This window comes from Coturnix japonica, chromosome 11 (genome assembly GCF_001577835.2).
Source record: "Coturnix japonica isolate 7356 chromosome 11, Coturnix japonica 2.1, whole genome shotgun sequence".
Lineage (NCBI taxonomy): Eukaryota > Metazoa > Chordata > Aves > Galliformes > Phasianidae > Coturnix > Coturnix japonica.
In genome coordinates, this window is record NC_029526.1 from 17,747,350 (window position 1) to 17,761,823 (window position 14,474).

At 45.3% G+C, this 14,474-nt stretch overlaps 3 protein-coding genes across 6 annotated transcripts in view; 2 read left to right on the forward strand and 1 right to left on the reverse strand.

Moving 5' to 3' along the window:
- Window positions 1-513: 513 nt before the first annotated feature.
- On the reverse strand, window positions 514-1,528 carry TERF2IP (TERF2 interacting protein). Its single transcript, XM_015874317.2, has 2 exons — window positions 1,383-1,528; window positions 514-1,132 (listed from the first exon to the last, which is right to left on the reverse strand). The coding sequence occupies exons 1-2, from the start codon at window positions 1,425-1,427 to the stop codon at window positions 695-697; spliced, it is 483 nt and encodes a 160-aa protein (XP_015729803.1). The 5' UTR covers window positions 1,428-1,528; the 3' UTR covers window positions 514-694.
- Window positions 1,529-1,706: 178 nt separating this feature from the next.
- KARS1 (lysyl-tRNA synthetase 1) lies at window positions 1,707-11,201 on the forward strand. 2 transcript variants are annotated; one of them, XM_015874313.1, is made up of 14 exons: window positions 1,707-2,130; window positions 2,826-2,973; window positions 3,162-3,327; window positions 4,200-4,293; window positions 4,533-4,719; window positions 4,896-5,021; window positions 6,123-6,242; window positions 7,087-7,249; window positions 7,349-7,522; window positions 8,249-8,334; window positions 9,134-9,219; window positions 9,542-9,668; window positions 10,734-10,877; window positions 11,057-11,147. In XM_015874313.1, the coding sequence occupies exons 1-14, from the start codon at window positions 2,039-2,041 to the stop codon at window positions 11,141-11,143; spliced, it is 1,800 nt and encodes a 599-aa protein (XP_015729799.1). In that variant the 5' UTR covers window positions 1,707-2,038; the 3' UTR covers window positions 11,144-11,147. The 2 variants fall into 2 exon arrangements, with proteins under 2 accessions (XP_015729799.1, XP_015729797.1); XM_015874311.1 differs by lacking the exon at window positions 1,707-2,130 and adding an exon at window positions 2,137-2,391 and having other exon boundaries at window positions 11,057-11,201.
- A 111-nt stretch (window positions 11,202-11,312) lies between these two features.
- ADAT1 (adenosine deaminase tRNA specific 1) overlaps window positions 11,313-14,474 on the forward strand; it is a 14,330-nt gene continuing 11,168 nt past the window's right edge. The window contains exons 1-2 of one of the 3 annotated variants that reach the window (XM_015874314.2): window positions 11,313-11,946; window positions 12,631-12,696. In XM_015874314.2, the coding sequence (XP_015729800.1) occupies window positions 11,778-11,946; window positions 12,631-12,696 (235 nt within the window). In that variant the 5' untranslated portion in view covers window positions 11,313-11,777. Of the gene's footprint in view, window positions 11,947-12,627; window positions 12,697-14,474 lie in introns of all 3 variants that reach the window. The other 2 variants (XM_015874316.2, XM_015874315.2) reach the window with 2 other exon arrangements.

Genomic DNA, 14,474 nt, shown 5'->3' on the forward strand with positions numbered 1-14,474 from the left:
CCAATTTGGAGATGAGGATGTGATGGGGGACCATGTCAAAGGCCTTGCTCAGGTCCAGAATAAAAAAATGTTTTCTTTTGAAGGAGATTTCAATGCTATCAGGTCTTTCTCCAAGTCAGGTAGCTTGTCTGATTGACACTAGGTTACTTCACGTAGATTGAGGAGTCCTGTGGTGAGGGAAGAGCTAATCACTGTTTTTGAAACCATAAAGCCAGATGATACATTTAATTTACTAACCAAATCCTGCAATATTAGCACTGAAAACACACATTGAAGTGATAAGAAAAATTCCAGTGACTGCCTGGCTTGTGAGATCACTGTAATATGGCATGGATTATGATGATGTCTCGGAGAACATTTTTGGCCATCCCCAAATCTCAGCCTCGATTCATTAGGCCAAGTGCCTCAAATAAGCTGTCGTGCATGAACACTTTTGACCCTCTTTCTGGTGCAGTGAGAAAACTTGATACCAGATAGGTCCTCTCCACCATTTCCACTTTAGTATATTCGGAATGCAGCACAACAACCTTGTAGATTCTTTATTTTAAAGCATTTCTGAAACTTTTAGACATGCAAGTGTGATGGAAAATTCTGAAATTACTTTAAAAACAAACAAACAAACAAACAAAAAACCCAAAACCAAGCCAATTATTGTCACAGTCCTAGATGAGTCATTTCACCCTGCTTTGCTATTTTAACTTTCCCTAAACGCTACACGCCTTGCTACATTTTCAGCTCCAAATTTTTCTATCAATTTACTTCTGACATCCTCATCGTCCTTTTGCAATTCTAAATCATCCTCTCTGCTCCATATGGGGAACCCATCCAGGCGCTGCCCTGCCTGCAGATAGTACGACGTAGCCTCCACTTCCCCGCTGTTCTTCAGAAAGGCCTGTGTAACAGTGAGCAGGTCCGTGTGGAACTCCTCCATAAAGTGCTGGATAATTTGTGCCGCTTCTTCAGCCTTGCTGGAACCAGGGCAAGTGCTTGTTTGTTTCTTTTCTCCTTGAGCAGCGGGGAGAGCACAGTCCTCCAGCCCAGCTTTCAGCCCAGGCGCTGCTTCACCTGGAAACATTCCTACTCCATTTTGCATATTAAGTTCATCTGGAGTGTCTGAGGTGTCACTTCCCGACTACAAGAAAAGACATCAGTTAGTCAAGGTGGCTCCTGGCAAGTTTCTTTTATGCTGCTTTACTGCAAACACTGTTTCCTGCCATGACTTTCTACAGCATATAAGGTAATTACACTGTCTCCTGCCACGAATTTCTACAATATATAAGGTAAATTACAAAGCACAGCAAAACTTGGTGACCGAAACAATACAATAGCAAGGTTCTACAGGAGTACATAAAAGCATCAAATAGCGCGGTGTGCCCGCTTACCTCGGAGCTCTCAAACTCCCGGTTCGCGGCCTCGAAAATGCCCATCGTCGCCGCGGGCTCGTCCGTCCGCGATGTCTCTGCGGGAAGAGGCGCACGATGTGGAGCCGCAGCGGCACGCGGCGCATCGCCCGCCCCCCGGCCCGGCCCCGCAGCTCACCCCGGTGCAGCGGCCGCAGGTGGCGCAGGTACCGGTCGCGCATGGCCTGCCAGCTGTGCCGCGTCAGCCCGGTGCACTCCAGCTCCTTCCACAGCGCGGTGCCGCTCACCCTCGCCCCGCTCCGCTGGCGCACGGCCCGCAGCAGCGCCGCGTCCTCCGCCTCGGTGAAAGGGAGGCGGCCGCGCGGGGAGGCGGCGACGGGCGCGGGCCCGCCGTGCCGGTACGGCTCTAACGGCAGCCTGCGGCCGCTCTCCACGCACGCCGCCACGTACTCGGTGGACACCGCCCCGTCGGGCGCCGGCTCCCCGGGCTGCGCCAGGTGCACGGCGCCCGGCTCCTGCACGCGGCACAGCGCCGCGCCCCCCGCCAGCAGCAGCGGCGCCAGGCGCAGCTTGTCCAGCCCGGGCCGGATGTAGAAGCGCATGGGGCTGCCGTCCTCCCACACGAACAGCCGCCGCGGCGCCGCCGCCATTTCCGCGCTCGTCGCGCAGGCGCCGCGATGCCGGAAGCGCGGGACGGAGCCGGGAAGATGGCGGCCGCGGCGGAGCGAGACGTAGACACGGCGGACGCTGAGTCGAGGCTCAGTAAAAAGTGAGGGCGGGCGGCCCGGCGGGGGCTGGGGAGGACGGACGGGGTCTGGCGGCCCGGGGCGCCCATCCGCTCCATTCATCCGTCGGAGCGGGCCGTGCTGAGCCCCGCCGTGCTGAGCCGTGCCGTGCTGAGCCCCGCCATGCTGAGCCCTTCTACGCTGAGCCGTGCCGTGCTGAGTCCCGCCGCCGTGCGGCTCCTCGGCCGGGCCCGGAGGGCTGCGCCCGCGCTCCGCTGGTGCCAGGTGTCTCCCGGCCGAAGCAGGTCGGTGCTCGGCGGTCCCGCCTCACCCGCCTCTTTCTTCACGAAGCGCTGAGCGGCGGAGCCGGGTCGCGGGTGCCGCGGGACGCGGGGCGGGGAGGCCGCGCCGCGAAGGCGGCTCCGTGTGTGTCGGCGGCGCGTGGCTTCGTGCGGGGCGCCCCTGCGGTCGGTGCGTGCGGGGAGCTGCGATCCGGAGCTGCGTCCAGCAGGGCGTGCTCCGCAAATGTTCGCACTGTCCATCCAGGTTCTAGTTCTGTATCTGTGTCTTTTAGAGGGAAAGAAGGAAGCTCTTGAACGTGTTTAAGCATCGTTTTAGTTTTTGTGCGGAGCAGGGCAGAATGATGGGGTTGTTTGCACAGTCAGTTCTTGGAGACCTGCCGCGTGCTGCCCTACAGAACTGGGGCGTGCACTGCATCCAGTTTCTTTGTATCTGACAGTGAACTGAAGAGACGTCTGAAGGCTGAGAGAAAAATGGCTGAAAAGGAGGCAAAACACAAAGAACAAAGTGAAAAGCATCCCAATAAGCCTTTGGCTGCTGACTCAGAGAATAACGTTGGTGCTGATGAGGAAAGCTTGGATCCAAATGTGAGTGCTTAATACTGTTCTAAAAATAAATGGTACTGATTTACGTTTATTTTTATTCAGAGCAAAGCAAGTAGTTAAAATAGAGAGTGACCTACGTATTTTTAAATCCAGCTGTGTTTTAATTTGCAGTCTGTAAAATACTTTGAGGCTCTAACAAAATCACTTGGTTTTGTTTTTTCTTGTGACAGCAATATTACAAGATCCGTAGTCATGCAATCCAGCAGCTGAAGGGCACCAATGAAGATCCTTACCCCCACAAGTTCCATGTAGACTTATCTCTCTCAGATTTTATAGAGAGGTACAGTCACTTACAGCCGGGAGATCACCTGACAGATATTACAGTGAGAGTGGCAGGTAAGGTATAATGTAGGATTCAGGAAGATGGTCTGTTGCTTTGCAGAGACAAGTTCTAGGTGATTCTAGAGATGGGATGGTCCCTTCAAATTTTGCTGATCTTGCAGTTCTTCTCTGGCTTGAAGCGAAGTCTGAAGCAGTTTTGGGCTATTCAACATAGGACCTTTCAGACTGAGCAGACTGCATCAGTCCTTATAAGCAGAAGATCAGATAGTGATTTGGGCTTCAGGACCCCCAAAGCTCGCGTGAACTTTTGTGCAGTCTTAGTAGTTTTGAGCTTTTAACTGCTTCTTTCACACTTAGCAATCAGTGCAGGGCTGATGATCTTTTATCTAAGTGGTAATGTTGTGGCTTTTGCTTCTATATCATGAAATCGTAGAATGAATCATAGGATGGTTTGGGTTGGCAGGGACCTTCAAGATCATCTAGTTCCAATCCTCTGCTATAAGCAGGGGCACCTCCCTCTAGACCAGTTTGCTCACAGCCCCATCCAGCCTGGCCTTGAATGCTTCCAAGATGGAGCATGCACAGCCTCTCTGGGCAGCCTTTCCCTTTGTCTCATTACCCTCACAGCCAAGAATTTCTTCTTACTATCTAGTCTACATTCTTCCAGTTTAAAACCATTTCTCCTCGTCTGGTCACTACCTGCCCTGATAAAAAGGCCCTTTGCAAGTTGCCTGTAGGCTCCCTTCAGTTACTGGAAGGCCACTATTCTGTTCTCCAGGCTGAAGAGCCCCACCTCTCAGCCTGTCTCCATAGAGGAGGTGCTCCAGATCTCTGATCATCTTTGTGGCCCTCCTCTGGTCCTGCTCCAACAGCTGCATCCTTTTAGGGACATGTTTCCCAGTGACCTGTGTTCTTTTGCTGTTTAGGTCGTATCCATGCAAAGCGTGCCTCTGGAGGGAAACTGATTTTCTACGATCTTCGTGGTGAAGGAGTCAAGTTGCAGGTCATGGCGAATTCCAGGTATGTAGAAGTATTCCTATTAGCATTCCAAACTGAACTGCATTCTAGGGCTTAAGAGATCTGTGTTTTCAACTCTGTTCCAGTAGGGATGGGCTTGGTCAGTTAATGTTTCGTTTTGGGTGTTATCAGTCCTTGGCTTTCCTCTTACCTTTTTTAAGAATTCAGTCTAAGAGATGTGCAAGACAACTGGAATGTTAAATTTTAAGCAAGACTGCTTAACCTAAATTTTGTGGTTGCAGGCTTTACAAGTCTGAGGAAGAATATTTCCGTATTAATAACAAACTGCGTCGTGGGGACATTATCGGTGTAGTGGGAAATCCTGGGAAAACAGAGAAAGGAGAACTGAGTATTATCCCTTATGAAGTAACTCTTTTATCTCCATGCCTACACATGTTGCCTCATCTTCACTTTGGCCTCAAAGACAAGGTACCTGTCGTACTTGCCACTTTTTGAGGTGATTTGACAGATAGTTTTGATTGAATTATATTTTATATTTGCTAATGATATTAGTGAGCAAAGAACCATCTTGTTTTGTTTTTGTACTCTTCATTTTGTTTTTTGACAGTCCATTTTCTAGTGTGTTCTAAAAATATTTCTTTCAGGAAACTAGATATCGACAGAGATATTTGGATTTAATTCTTAATGACTATGTGAGGCAGAAGTTTATAACTCGTGCAAAGATCGTGACATATATTCGGAGCTTTCTGGATGAACTGGGCTTCCTTGAGGTGAGGCTTCTTTGTTTTTTTCTGTCCAGTGCTCTGAATGTATTTGGAGCTTCTCAGTTTCAGGGATACTTTGTATTCAAGTTTTTCTAAAGTGAGAGTAATTATCTCAGCACAGTGTCTTTTATCACTTTACAGTAATAGAATCTGGAGTGGTTTTGTTTTTCTTTCTTTTTGAAGTTATGGGACAGATGCTTGCTCGTACTTTACTAATTGAATACCCTTTCATGACGTTGCCTCATAGACAAAGCAGAAGCAATGGGCGCAATAAAAATGTTGATACTGTCTCTTTCTGTATCCTTCTAGACAAAATCAGTCACAATGTGATGAGTGCATAGCTTTCTGAAGTGTTGGGCTCAAAGAGGTGTAGTAAATGAGATAACATCAAGTTGGCAGCCAGTCACCTAGTGGTGTTCCCAAGGGCTCAGCTTTAGGGCCAGTTATCTTCAATACTTTTTATCAGTGATCTGGACGCAGTAGTTAAGTACTCCCTCATATCCCTTGAGAGTGGAGAAGCCTTACAGAGTGAGCTTAAAGCAGTGTTGAGGGACATTCAGATCGGCTATTAGGGAAAAATTATTTGCTATGAGATAAGTCAGGCACTGGAACAGGCACCCCAGGAAAGCAGTCATGTCCCCAAGCTTGCCTGTGTTCAAGAAACATTTAAATTGTGCTCTTAGATATATGGTTTAACTCTTAGATTGCCATGTGGGGAGTTAGGGGTTGGACTCAGTGGTTCTCCCGGGTCCCCTCCATATTATGATATTCTGTAATTCTAAACAGTGACTTAAGTGACTTGTCTTTATTGGCTGCATGGGAGAAGTGGCCTTCAAAATTGTTTTCGTACACTAATGTTGAAGAATAAATGAAATGCATAAATGATAAATAATTATATTTAATAATTAATGCATAAATAAAAATAAATGCATAAATGATAAATGATTTTCATTAAAGTTAATTGTGGGTAGTTGGTTTGCTGGTATTGCAGAGTTCTACTGTAGAAACAGAAATGTCCTAGGAATGAAAGCAGGGCATGTATTCAGGGAGAAGCCTGGAAACATTTATGCCAATGTTAATTTTCTTTCTTTTGTTGTTATTTTACAGATTGAAACTCCTATGATGAATATAATTCCAGGTGGAGCTATGGCGAAACCTTTTATCACATACCACAATGAACTGGATATGAAGTTGTATATGAGGATTGCTCCAGAGCTTTACCATAAGGTAAAACACAAGCCTCTTATGGTTAAGCATATATTCTCCAAATTGTTGTGATATCACACGATCACTGAATGGTTGAGGTTGGAAGGGACCTCTGGAGGTCATCTGGTCCAAACACCATATTCAATCAGGGACCCCTGCAGCAGGTTACCCAGGACTGTATACAAATTGCTTCTGAATGTTTCCATAGAGGGAGATTACACAACCTCTCACAGGAACCTGTGCCACTCTTAGTCACCCATATTTTGCTGAATAGTTTCTAATGTTCAAATTTAGTCTGCTGTGTTTTTGTTTGTGACCACTGTCACTAGACATCACTGAAATGAGCTTGGCTCAATCTTCAAGCTCTTCCTTCAGATGTTTATGTACACTGATAAGATTTCCCCTGGAGCGTTCTCTAGTCGATACAGTCCCAGCTCTCTCAGCTTTTTCGCATTGGAGAAGCATTCTAGTCACTCATTCATCTTTGTGGCACTGATCTGTTTCCAGTGTGACCATGTCTCTCTTCTACTGAAGAGTCCAGAACTGATCATGGTACCCCTGATTTTACCCCATCAGCACTGAGTGTCGGGGAAGAATGACCTCCTTTGACCTGCTGGCAATACTTTGCCTAATGGAGACAATAGTACGTTAGCCTTCTTAGCAGCAAGGGCACATCTCATTTTGAGGGGAAAAAAAAAAAAAAAGTGTAACTGAAGAGAGGATTATTCTTGCGTAATAGTGGACTTATTAGAATTGCATTAACAGAACGAAACTTGAATCAGATTTGTCAGATGACATAGCAGTCATGAGCTCTTTCCTGTTCTTTTGATAATGTTAGTATTAATTTGAATTTCCTTCTGTTTAGATGTTGGTGGTTGGAGGCCTGGACAGAGTGTATGAAATTGGACGTCAGTTCCGGAATGAAGGAATTGATTTGACTCACAACCCTGAGTTTACAACTTGTGAATTCTACATGGCTTATGCAGACTACCATGATTTGATGGAAATCACAGAGAAGTTGCTTTCAGGTCACATAGACATTATTAATTAAAAAAGAGTAAGAATCTCCAAAAAGAACTGCATATTATGTTCTGTGCTCTCTTCTTAACTTCAGTTGCCTCTTATAGGGATGGTGAAGCACGTTACTGGAAGTTACAAGATCACTTACCATCCAGATGGTCAAGACGGACAGGCCTATGAGATAGATTTTACCCCTCCCTTCCGGCGCATTAGTATGGTGGATGAACTGGAAAAGACTTTAGGAGTGAAATTTCCATCAACTGAATCTTTTGAAACTGAAGGTTAGATGTTGATTATGAATGTCTTAATTCTTCCTTAGGAAAAAGGGAGTAAAGATCTGAAGTGCTTAGCCTGCAGTCCACCAGCTACTTTCTCATGGTGGCATCAGTACGTGGAATTGCCTTTCTCCAACTCTGTTACTAAAACGTACAGAAAGAAGTGAAGCCTTCTTGCCATGCAGAGCTTGGCAAGATCTGACTATCTTGTCTCTTTCTTTGTGGAGTGTATATGACGCTATCTACTCAGGAGGCATGATCTGAAGAGTTTTTGATCTGTTGAAGAGGCACAGCTTTTTATTTCTTATTTAGTCTGTCCTTTGTGCAGTTGAGTCTCCATGTCTGTGATGATAGGTTAGGAATAAGATTGTTTTTGGCTTTTTACAAAATGTGTGTATCTACTACTTAATTATTGGAATTCAGAATTAAGGAAATAGATTAGTGCACTTCCTAGTAATTTTTCTAATATCTGGCAGTAATAATGTTGGATTGTATGTAACTTGTCCAAGTCTCTAAAATGCAAAATATTTTTTTAATGTAAACTGATGAGAAACAGATACCACTTTTGTAGTGTTTGAAACTGACATTTAAGCTAATGTTTTTCCATTATGATTTCTGCTATTAAAGTTTTCACTATTAAGATCTTGAGCATCACTCTGACACGCTGAAACTTGCAGAAAGAAAAGATGTGGCTGCTTGGGTGGCTCTTACAGTTTTTGTCTACACTTGCAGAAACTCGAAGGTTCTTTGATGACCTCTGTACAGTGAGAGATGTGGAGTGTCCACCTCCTAGGACAACAGCCAGGCTTCTTGACAAAGTAAGTAAAGGCGTTTTATTTATTTATTTTTAATTTTTTTTATTGCTGTCATCTTTGAGGATCTGTCTGTAGGAATGCTGGATCAGGCTCTGAGCTACATGATGTAGCTTGCAGGAAAGTTGGACAAATGACAAAATTGACTTTTTTATAAGTCATTTCCAACTGAAATGATTCTGAATTAATGGAAGTCTCTTGAGAAAACACAGTCATACACTTAAGTTATTTCTCCATGACAATGAGAAACCTTGCTGTGTCAAAATCCTGTCATGTTTAATAAAGTGTAGTTGACTGATGCATGCTTAGTATGAGCACTAGATTGTAGTGTGAGAAGTGACCTTTTAGGCCCAAACCAGATCTGCTTTGTCTTATGTCAGCTTTGTTCAAGAGGTCTGTGTATTTGTATGTACCTCACTGAACTGGTAGATTTCCATGTCGTTTTGTTTTTGTTTTAATCAGTGACATTAGCTGCTGCTTTTTGTGCTGCTTTTCTTATTGTCCTGTGCTACGATACCCAAATTAAATTATGTTACTATTTTTAGCAGGCTTTGCTATTTTAATTTTCTTATCCAATTAGGACACGTGTTCTCTATTTAAAACAAAAACAAAAAAAATGTTACTGTGATTACTAAAGCTTTTTGTTTTCATGGCTTATTAAATGGATTCAACCCATTTCATGGTTTTACATGGATTACTAAAGCTTTTTGCTCCTGTAATGAAGAAAAGGAAATAGGATGTTTGGGGAAGGTAGTGCTGGGAAGCGATACTGTACTCTATGTGTGTTTTGCTTTTGTTTTCCCAGTTAGTCGGTGAATTTCTCGAAGTCACTTGTATCAACCCAACTTTCATCTGTGATCATCCACAGATCATGAGTCCTCTAGCCAAATGGTAAGGGTATGATATGCAGTCACAATGTAACTCTTGTTAGTCCTTCACTCCTACTTTAATTAAAAACAAATAATAAAAACAAAACCAGGAGGTATTGATATTATGTACTAGTTAAATACTATTCTGACACAAGCCTATATAGATCTTGGTTCATTCCTGAGTTGTGGAGCCCAACATCCAGAGGAGAGGTGCTTTCATGCTGAATAGTTTAGACAGCTGTTGCTGCCAAATATGGGTAATCCACCTGATGTAATGTACATGCCCTTTCAGTATTGTAAATCCATTTCTTGTAAAATGTGGTTGATTTTTCATTTTCATGTAGGCATCGCGTTCATCGGGGACTAACTGAACGCTTTGAGCTCTTTGTAATGAAGAAGGAAGTGTGTAATGCATACACAGAACTGAACGATCCTTTCCAGCAGCGGCAGCTTTTTGAAGACCAGGCCAAGGTAGGGTGTTTCACTAATAGGGAATCAATTATTTGGGTATGTATTCAAGTATTTTCAAATCTGTCACTGGTCTCTACTGATGAAAAAGTTTATGACTGCACAGAGTAAGTGTTCTGCACTCAAGTGAAAGCCTGTTGTTTAAACTTTCTTTTTAGTAAAGGAACTTCTCTGTAAGGTAAACAAGCCTAACCTCTGCTGTTGAGTAGTACTCCTAGGTTTTGGAATATCTTTAGTAAAGCATTTGATTCTGCTGAGGAAGTGTGATCTGAACAATCGGCAGACTCTAAACTCTCTGAAGGAAAGAAGCCAGGGTGTTGGTCAATGGGACAGAGTCTAGTTGGAGGCCTGTATCTAGTAGAGTCCCTTAAGGGTCAGTACTGGGACCAGTACTATTTAATATATTCATCAGTGACTTGGGTGAGGGAATAGAGTGTACTGTCAGCAGGTTTACTGGTGACACAAAGCTGGGAGGAGTGGCTGAATGCCGGAAGGCTGTGCTGCCATCCGGCGAGACCTAGACAAGCTGGAGAGTTGGGTGTTGAGAAATGTAGTGAAATATAGCAAGGGAGAGTGCAGTCTTGCATCTGGACAAGACACTTTGTACTTGAAGGAAAATAATCACTTAGTTTTGTTTCATGAAACAAAGTTATTGGTGATTGCAATGACTCTTGTCCTTAGCTGTTTCTGTGAACATTAAAGGGAGACTTAGAAGCAATGAAGAGCCTGAGAGATGTTTGAAAGCAATTAATTGCACTGTAATCTAGTTTTCAGTAACAGTGAGGAGGCTGATCCTGGAAAAGAAACTTGTGGGTCACAAGGGAACTGAACTCCAGGTTGATTTGGGAACATGTGCAGGGCACCTCCACAGCGTGGCAGGTGCGAGGTTCCTTCATCTGTCACTGACTCTATGGCCATCAGTCACAGGCTGCTACAGACGTGTCCCTCCCTTCTTGTAGGGGTTAATAGCACTGCTACAGACGTGTTCCTCCTCTCTTGTAGGGGTTAATAGCACTGTGCTATCCCCGCTCTGTGCAGACACCCCTCACTGCTTATTTTCTCACGTAGGCCAAAGCTGCGGGTGATGATGAAGCCATGTTTATCGATGAAAACTTCTGCACTGCGCTGGAGTATGGCCTGCCCCCTACAGCCGGCTGGGGCATGGGAATCGATCGCCTCGCCATGTTCCTCACTGATTCCAGTAATATCAAGGTGAGTTAGACGTGGCAGCGCACAGAACAGGATCGATGCTCCACGGCGGCTCAGACCGGCCGTGCTCGGCTCAGGCCGCGTCCCGCGCCTGGCGCAGGGCGGGGCGGAGCGGCGGTCTCGCGAGACTTTGTCAGGCCGCGCCGTGCTGCTCGTGACCGGCCGGCCGTGTGTTCCCGCAGGAAGTGCTGCTGTTCCCAGCCATGAAACCGGAGGACAAGAAGAAGGACGGGCCGCCCGAGAAGCCCGACGAAGGCACGTCGGTGTGATCCCGGGCCGGGCCGCGAACAGACCCGGCCGTCAATAAACCCGGTCGTGTCCGCCGTCTGCCTGTGTTGCTTTGTGCGCCTGCGCGAGACTTGCCTCTCGGCGGACCGCGCCGTCAGGGCTGCGGTGTGGGCCGGGCTGCGGGGCGCTCAGTGTCAGTCAGTGTCAGTCAGTCAGTGCTGCGGGGCGATCAGGGCTGCGGGGCCCTCAGTCAGTGTCAGTCAGTGCTGCGGGGCGATCAGTGTCAGTCAGTCAGTCAGTGCTGCGGGGCGCTCGGTCAGTCCGGGCTGCGGCGCGTGTCCCGGCCTGGGCCGCTGTTGGCGGGGGGAGCCGCGCTGTGTGTGTAGCCGCTCTGTGCAGCTCGGAGCGTCGGCGCCATTTCTTGTGGGCGGGAGCTTCGGAGCTGCCGTCACGGGCGCATGAGCGGCCCGGGTCGCTGAGGAGGGGCGGTGCGGTGCCGTGCGGTGCGGTGCAAAACCGGACAACTTCTGTGTGGCCGACACTCGGAGCGGTCTGGAAAGGGCCGGTGCTGTCGGGCCGCGCGTTACAATCTGCCCCAGAAAGGTGCTGCCCTGCGGCGTAGTTGGGTTTGAGGGACGGGCTGATACCGTGACTGCATCCAGGGCAGCAGGTGTCATGTGGTCAGCAGACGAAATCGCCGGGTTATGTTATGAGCATTACAGGACGAGGCTCCCTAGGCAGGGAAAGCCAGATCCGAGCAGAGAATGGACTTCGCTGGCAGCTGTGGTCAAAGTGGAATCTGCAGCTAATGGAGACAGTCCCGCTGGTCTGGGGAGCCCGCAGGGTGAGAGCTGGGCCGTGTTGTGCAAGCTGGGGGCACTGCTGAATCCTCTTGATCGTTTGTTATGTTTTACCCTTCAAGATACCCTTTGGTTGGTGTTTTTGAAAGCAACAAATGCTCCCTCTCCTGTCTTATTTCTCTCTATTGTGGAATTCTGGTAAGAGCTTTTACAGCTTCTGTCTGAAGAAAGAGGGTTGCAGTGGAATACCGTTCTTTCCAGACTGCAGCTAAGAAGGTGAAAGCCAGAATTCAGCTGTTCAGTAAGAAATGAAAGACTGGGCAGGTCCTAAATAACTGGAGTGAAGGCCTGCTGAAGTGTGTTGGCTATTCATAAGACTCCTGGAAAGTTCAGTCTCCATTAAGAGATTGCATTGGTGCGCTGTGCTTTTTCTGCTGCTGTTCACCATCACCTTCTTTTTAATTGGCACTTTAATGCCGATTGTAACTCATACTTCTTTCTTAGGTGTATAAGGAGTCTTGCTGCTGCTCACTGCTGGTTCCCTAGCATGTCATACCAGTGTACTTTGTGATCATGTACTTAACGTGGCACTGGTGGTTATACCTACTGCATTCAGTTCTACAACTGGATTGTCTCACTGCATGTTCTGTGCACTGTTTTAGCAAAATAACTGCATGAGAGCAGCGCTTCTGGTGAGAGTTTGTCCAGTTTGGTTTCTTTTTCAGTAGCCAAGGAGGTTGTTGCTCTCGGAACTGGAACAAAATGTATTGGACTAAACAAAATGAGAAAAACTGGTAAGTCTTGTGTAAAATCCAACAACAATACCTGTCCTAACTCCCTTCTTGGTGATATCAAAAAACAGTGAAGAATGTTCAAGGCATTGAACTTGGTCTTTTGGATTGAAGTAAGAAGTTAAGGCAATGTAACAGTCTTCATCTGTAGCAAGAAGACAGGAGTTTAACAGACAAAGTAGCTGCCTTAAACATTTGCTGCACTTGCTGCTTTGAAGGTGAATAAACTTCACGTGTGGAAAAGTGCAGTTTGGGTCCAGGGTCTATTGACCCATTCATTTAATAGCTAAAAGCAGAACAAAACATAACTGAAGTTACTGTGCTTCTGTCACCTGGTACAGTCTAGTTTTGTTGTCCGGTGCAAAAGACACTTGCAGTGTTAAGGAAGACATAATACAAGAAGTATTAGCCAGCTCTTTCTTCCTTACTATATGTTGTGAGTGTGCAGTATCTGATGAGACAGGTGGCATCCTGCTAAGATTCCTATCATTTACTGTTGGACTTGATCTACATTTTTTTTTCTTGGTACAGAATGCACTTCTTTCCTCTCTTGGGAAAGAGGAGAAGGCATAATAATTGGTGCCAAATATCGTCTAGGGAGGAAATATTGGTGAATGGATTTGTACCGAGTTTTCTGTATTTGTTAGTCTTCTGAAGAGTAGAGTATAATGGCAGAACTGGTTTAACATGTTATTGTCAGACTGTTTTGTGCTCTCTAAAATGTGCTTCATTTTGAAATGGGTTAGTGGAATAAGGGCAGAAACTAAACTCTGTATCTTAGTTTTTTGTTGGTGTTTCTTGTGCTTTAGCCATGTGTCCATGGCACCATGCTATAGAACGGTATTTGTACAGATATCTTTCAGATTTCTTACAGAAAATTGTGTTTAAATTGTTCTACTACTTAACATCTACTATCAGAGTTCAGATACAGCCTTACCTTCTAGACTTTTATGAAAACAAATGTGCCAAAATAGGTTGGTAGATTAATTCCCAAGTCACTCTTAAAGCCTTTCAAATAAACTGTGGGTTTCCTGCCTTTCTAGCTTTCAGAACAGTGGCCATCTCCAACAGGAAATGTGCGTATTCTTCACTTGCAGATCAACTGCTTCTTTCTGGGGAACTCTTAAGGACACGTATGAATGTGGGACTTTTCTACAGTATTTAATGCTGTTTGCTTTCAGAAATTCTACAAACGCATCAGATCAACTTACAGAAATACTTTGCATTTGCTACAAAGGAGAATATTTTTCATGAAAGCCTTCTAACTTACTGCCTCTATACATTTACTTAAAACACTGAATTCTAATATTTCTGTGTTATAAAGTAAAAAGCTTTTTTTTTTTTTTTTAAATATATTAAAAAAACTACAAAGCAAAACACCACTGTTGTGTGTCCTTATCATTGGGATTTACTGTTACTTCCCAGATTGGCTCAGGATGTAAAATTTTCACGGACCAATATGGACGTTTGTCACATGTAAAGCATGGTAAACGTACCACGTTTTCCTTATTAAAGCTTGTTATGGTATCTACATTAACATAACCTGCAAATCAAATTAATTTAAAAATAAATGTATCATTTAGATATTTTCTAGGCTTAAAATCACCGGAGACAAAAGAGAAGAATGTGTTTTCCTTTAAGCCTAGAATTAAAGGCTGTAATAATGTCAGATTAGTGAGGCTTGATTTCTCTGGGGAATCTTCCAGTCTTTAATATGTCAGAAAAAATAATTCATGCAAGTTTTAATGAGATGATGATAATGATAAGTTTCCCCTGACAAA

Excerpts from the sequence above, each read along its gene's own strand:
- TERF2IP (XM_015874317.2), bottom strand. The coding sequence starts at position 1,427 with ATGGGCATTTTCGAGGCCGCGAACCGGGAGTTTGAGAGCTCCGAG. Across the intron at positions 1,133-1,382 it reads GGGAGTTTGAGAGCTCCGAG|TCGGGAAGTGACACCTCAGA; the intron begins GTAAGCGGGCAC and ends CTTTTCTTGTAG.
- KARS1 (XM_015874311.1), top strand. The coding sequence starts at position 2,270 with ATGCTGAGCCCTTCTACGCTGAGCCGTGCCGTGCTGAGTCCCGCCGCC. Across the intron at positions 2,392-2,825 it reads GTGTCTCCCGGCCGAAGCAG|TGAACTGAAGAGACGTCTGA; the intron begins GTCGGTGCTCGG and ends TGTATCTGACAG. Across the intron at positions 9,220-9,541 it reads ATGAGTCCTCTAGCCAAATG|GCATCGCGTTCATCGGGGAC; the intron begins GTAAGGGTATGA and ends ATTTTCATGTAG.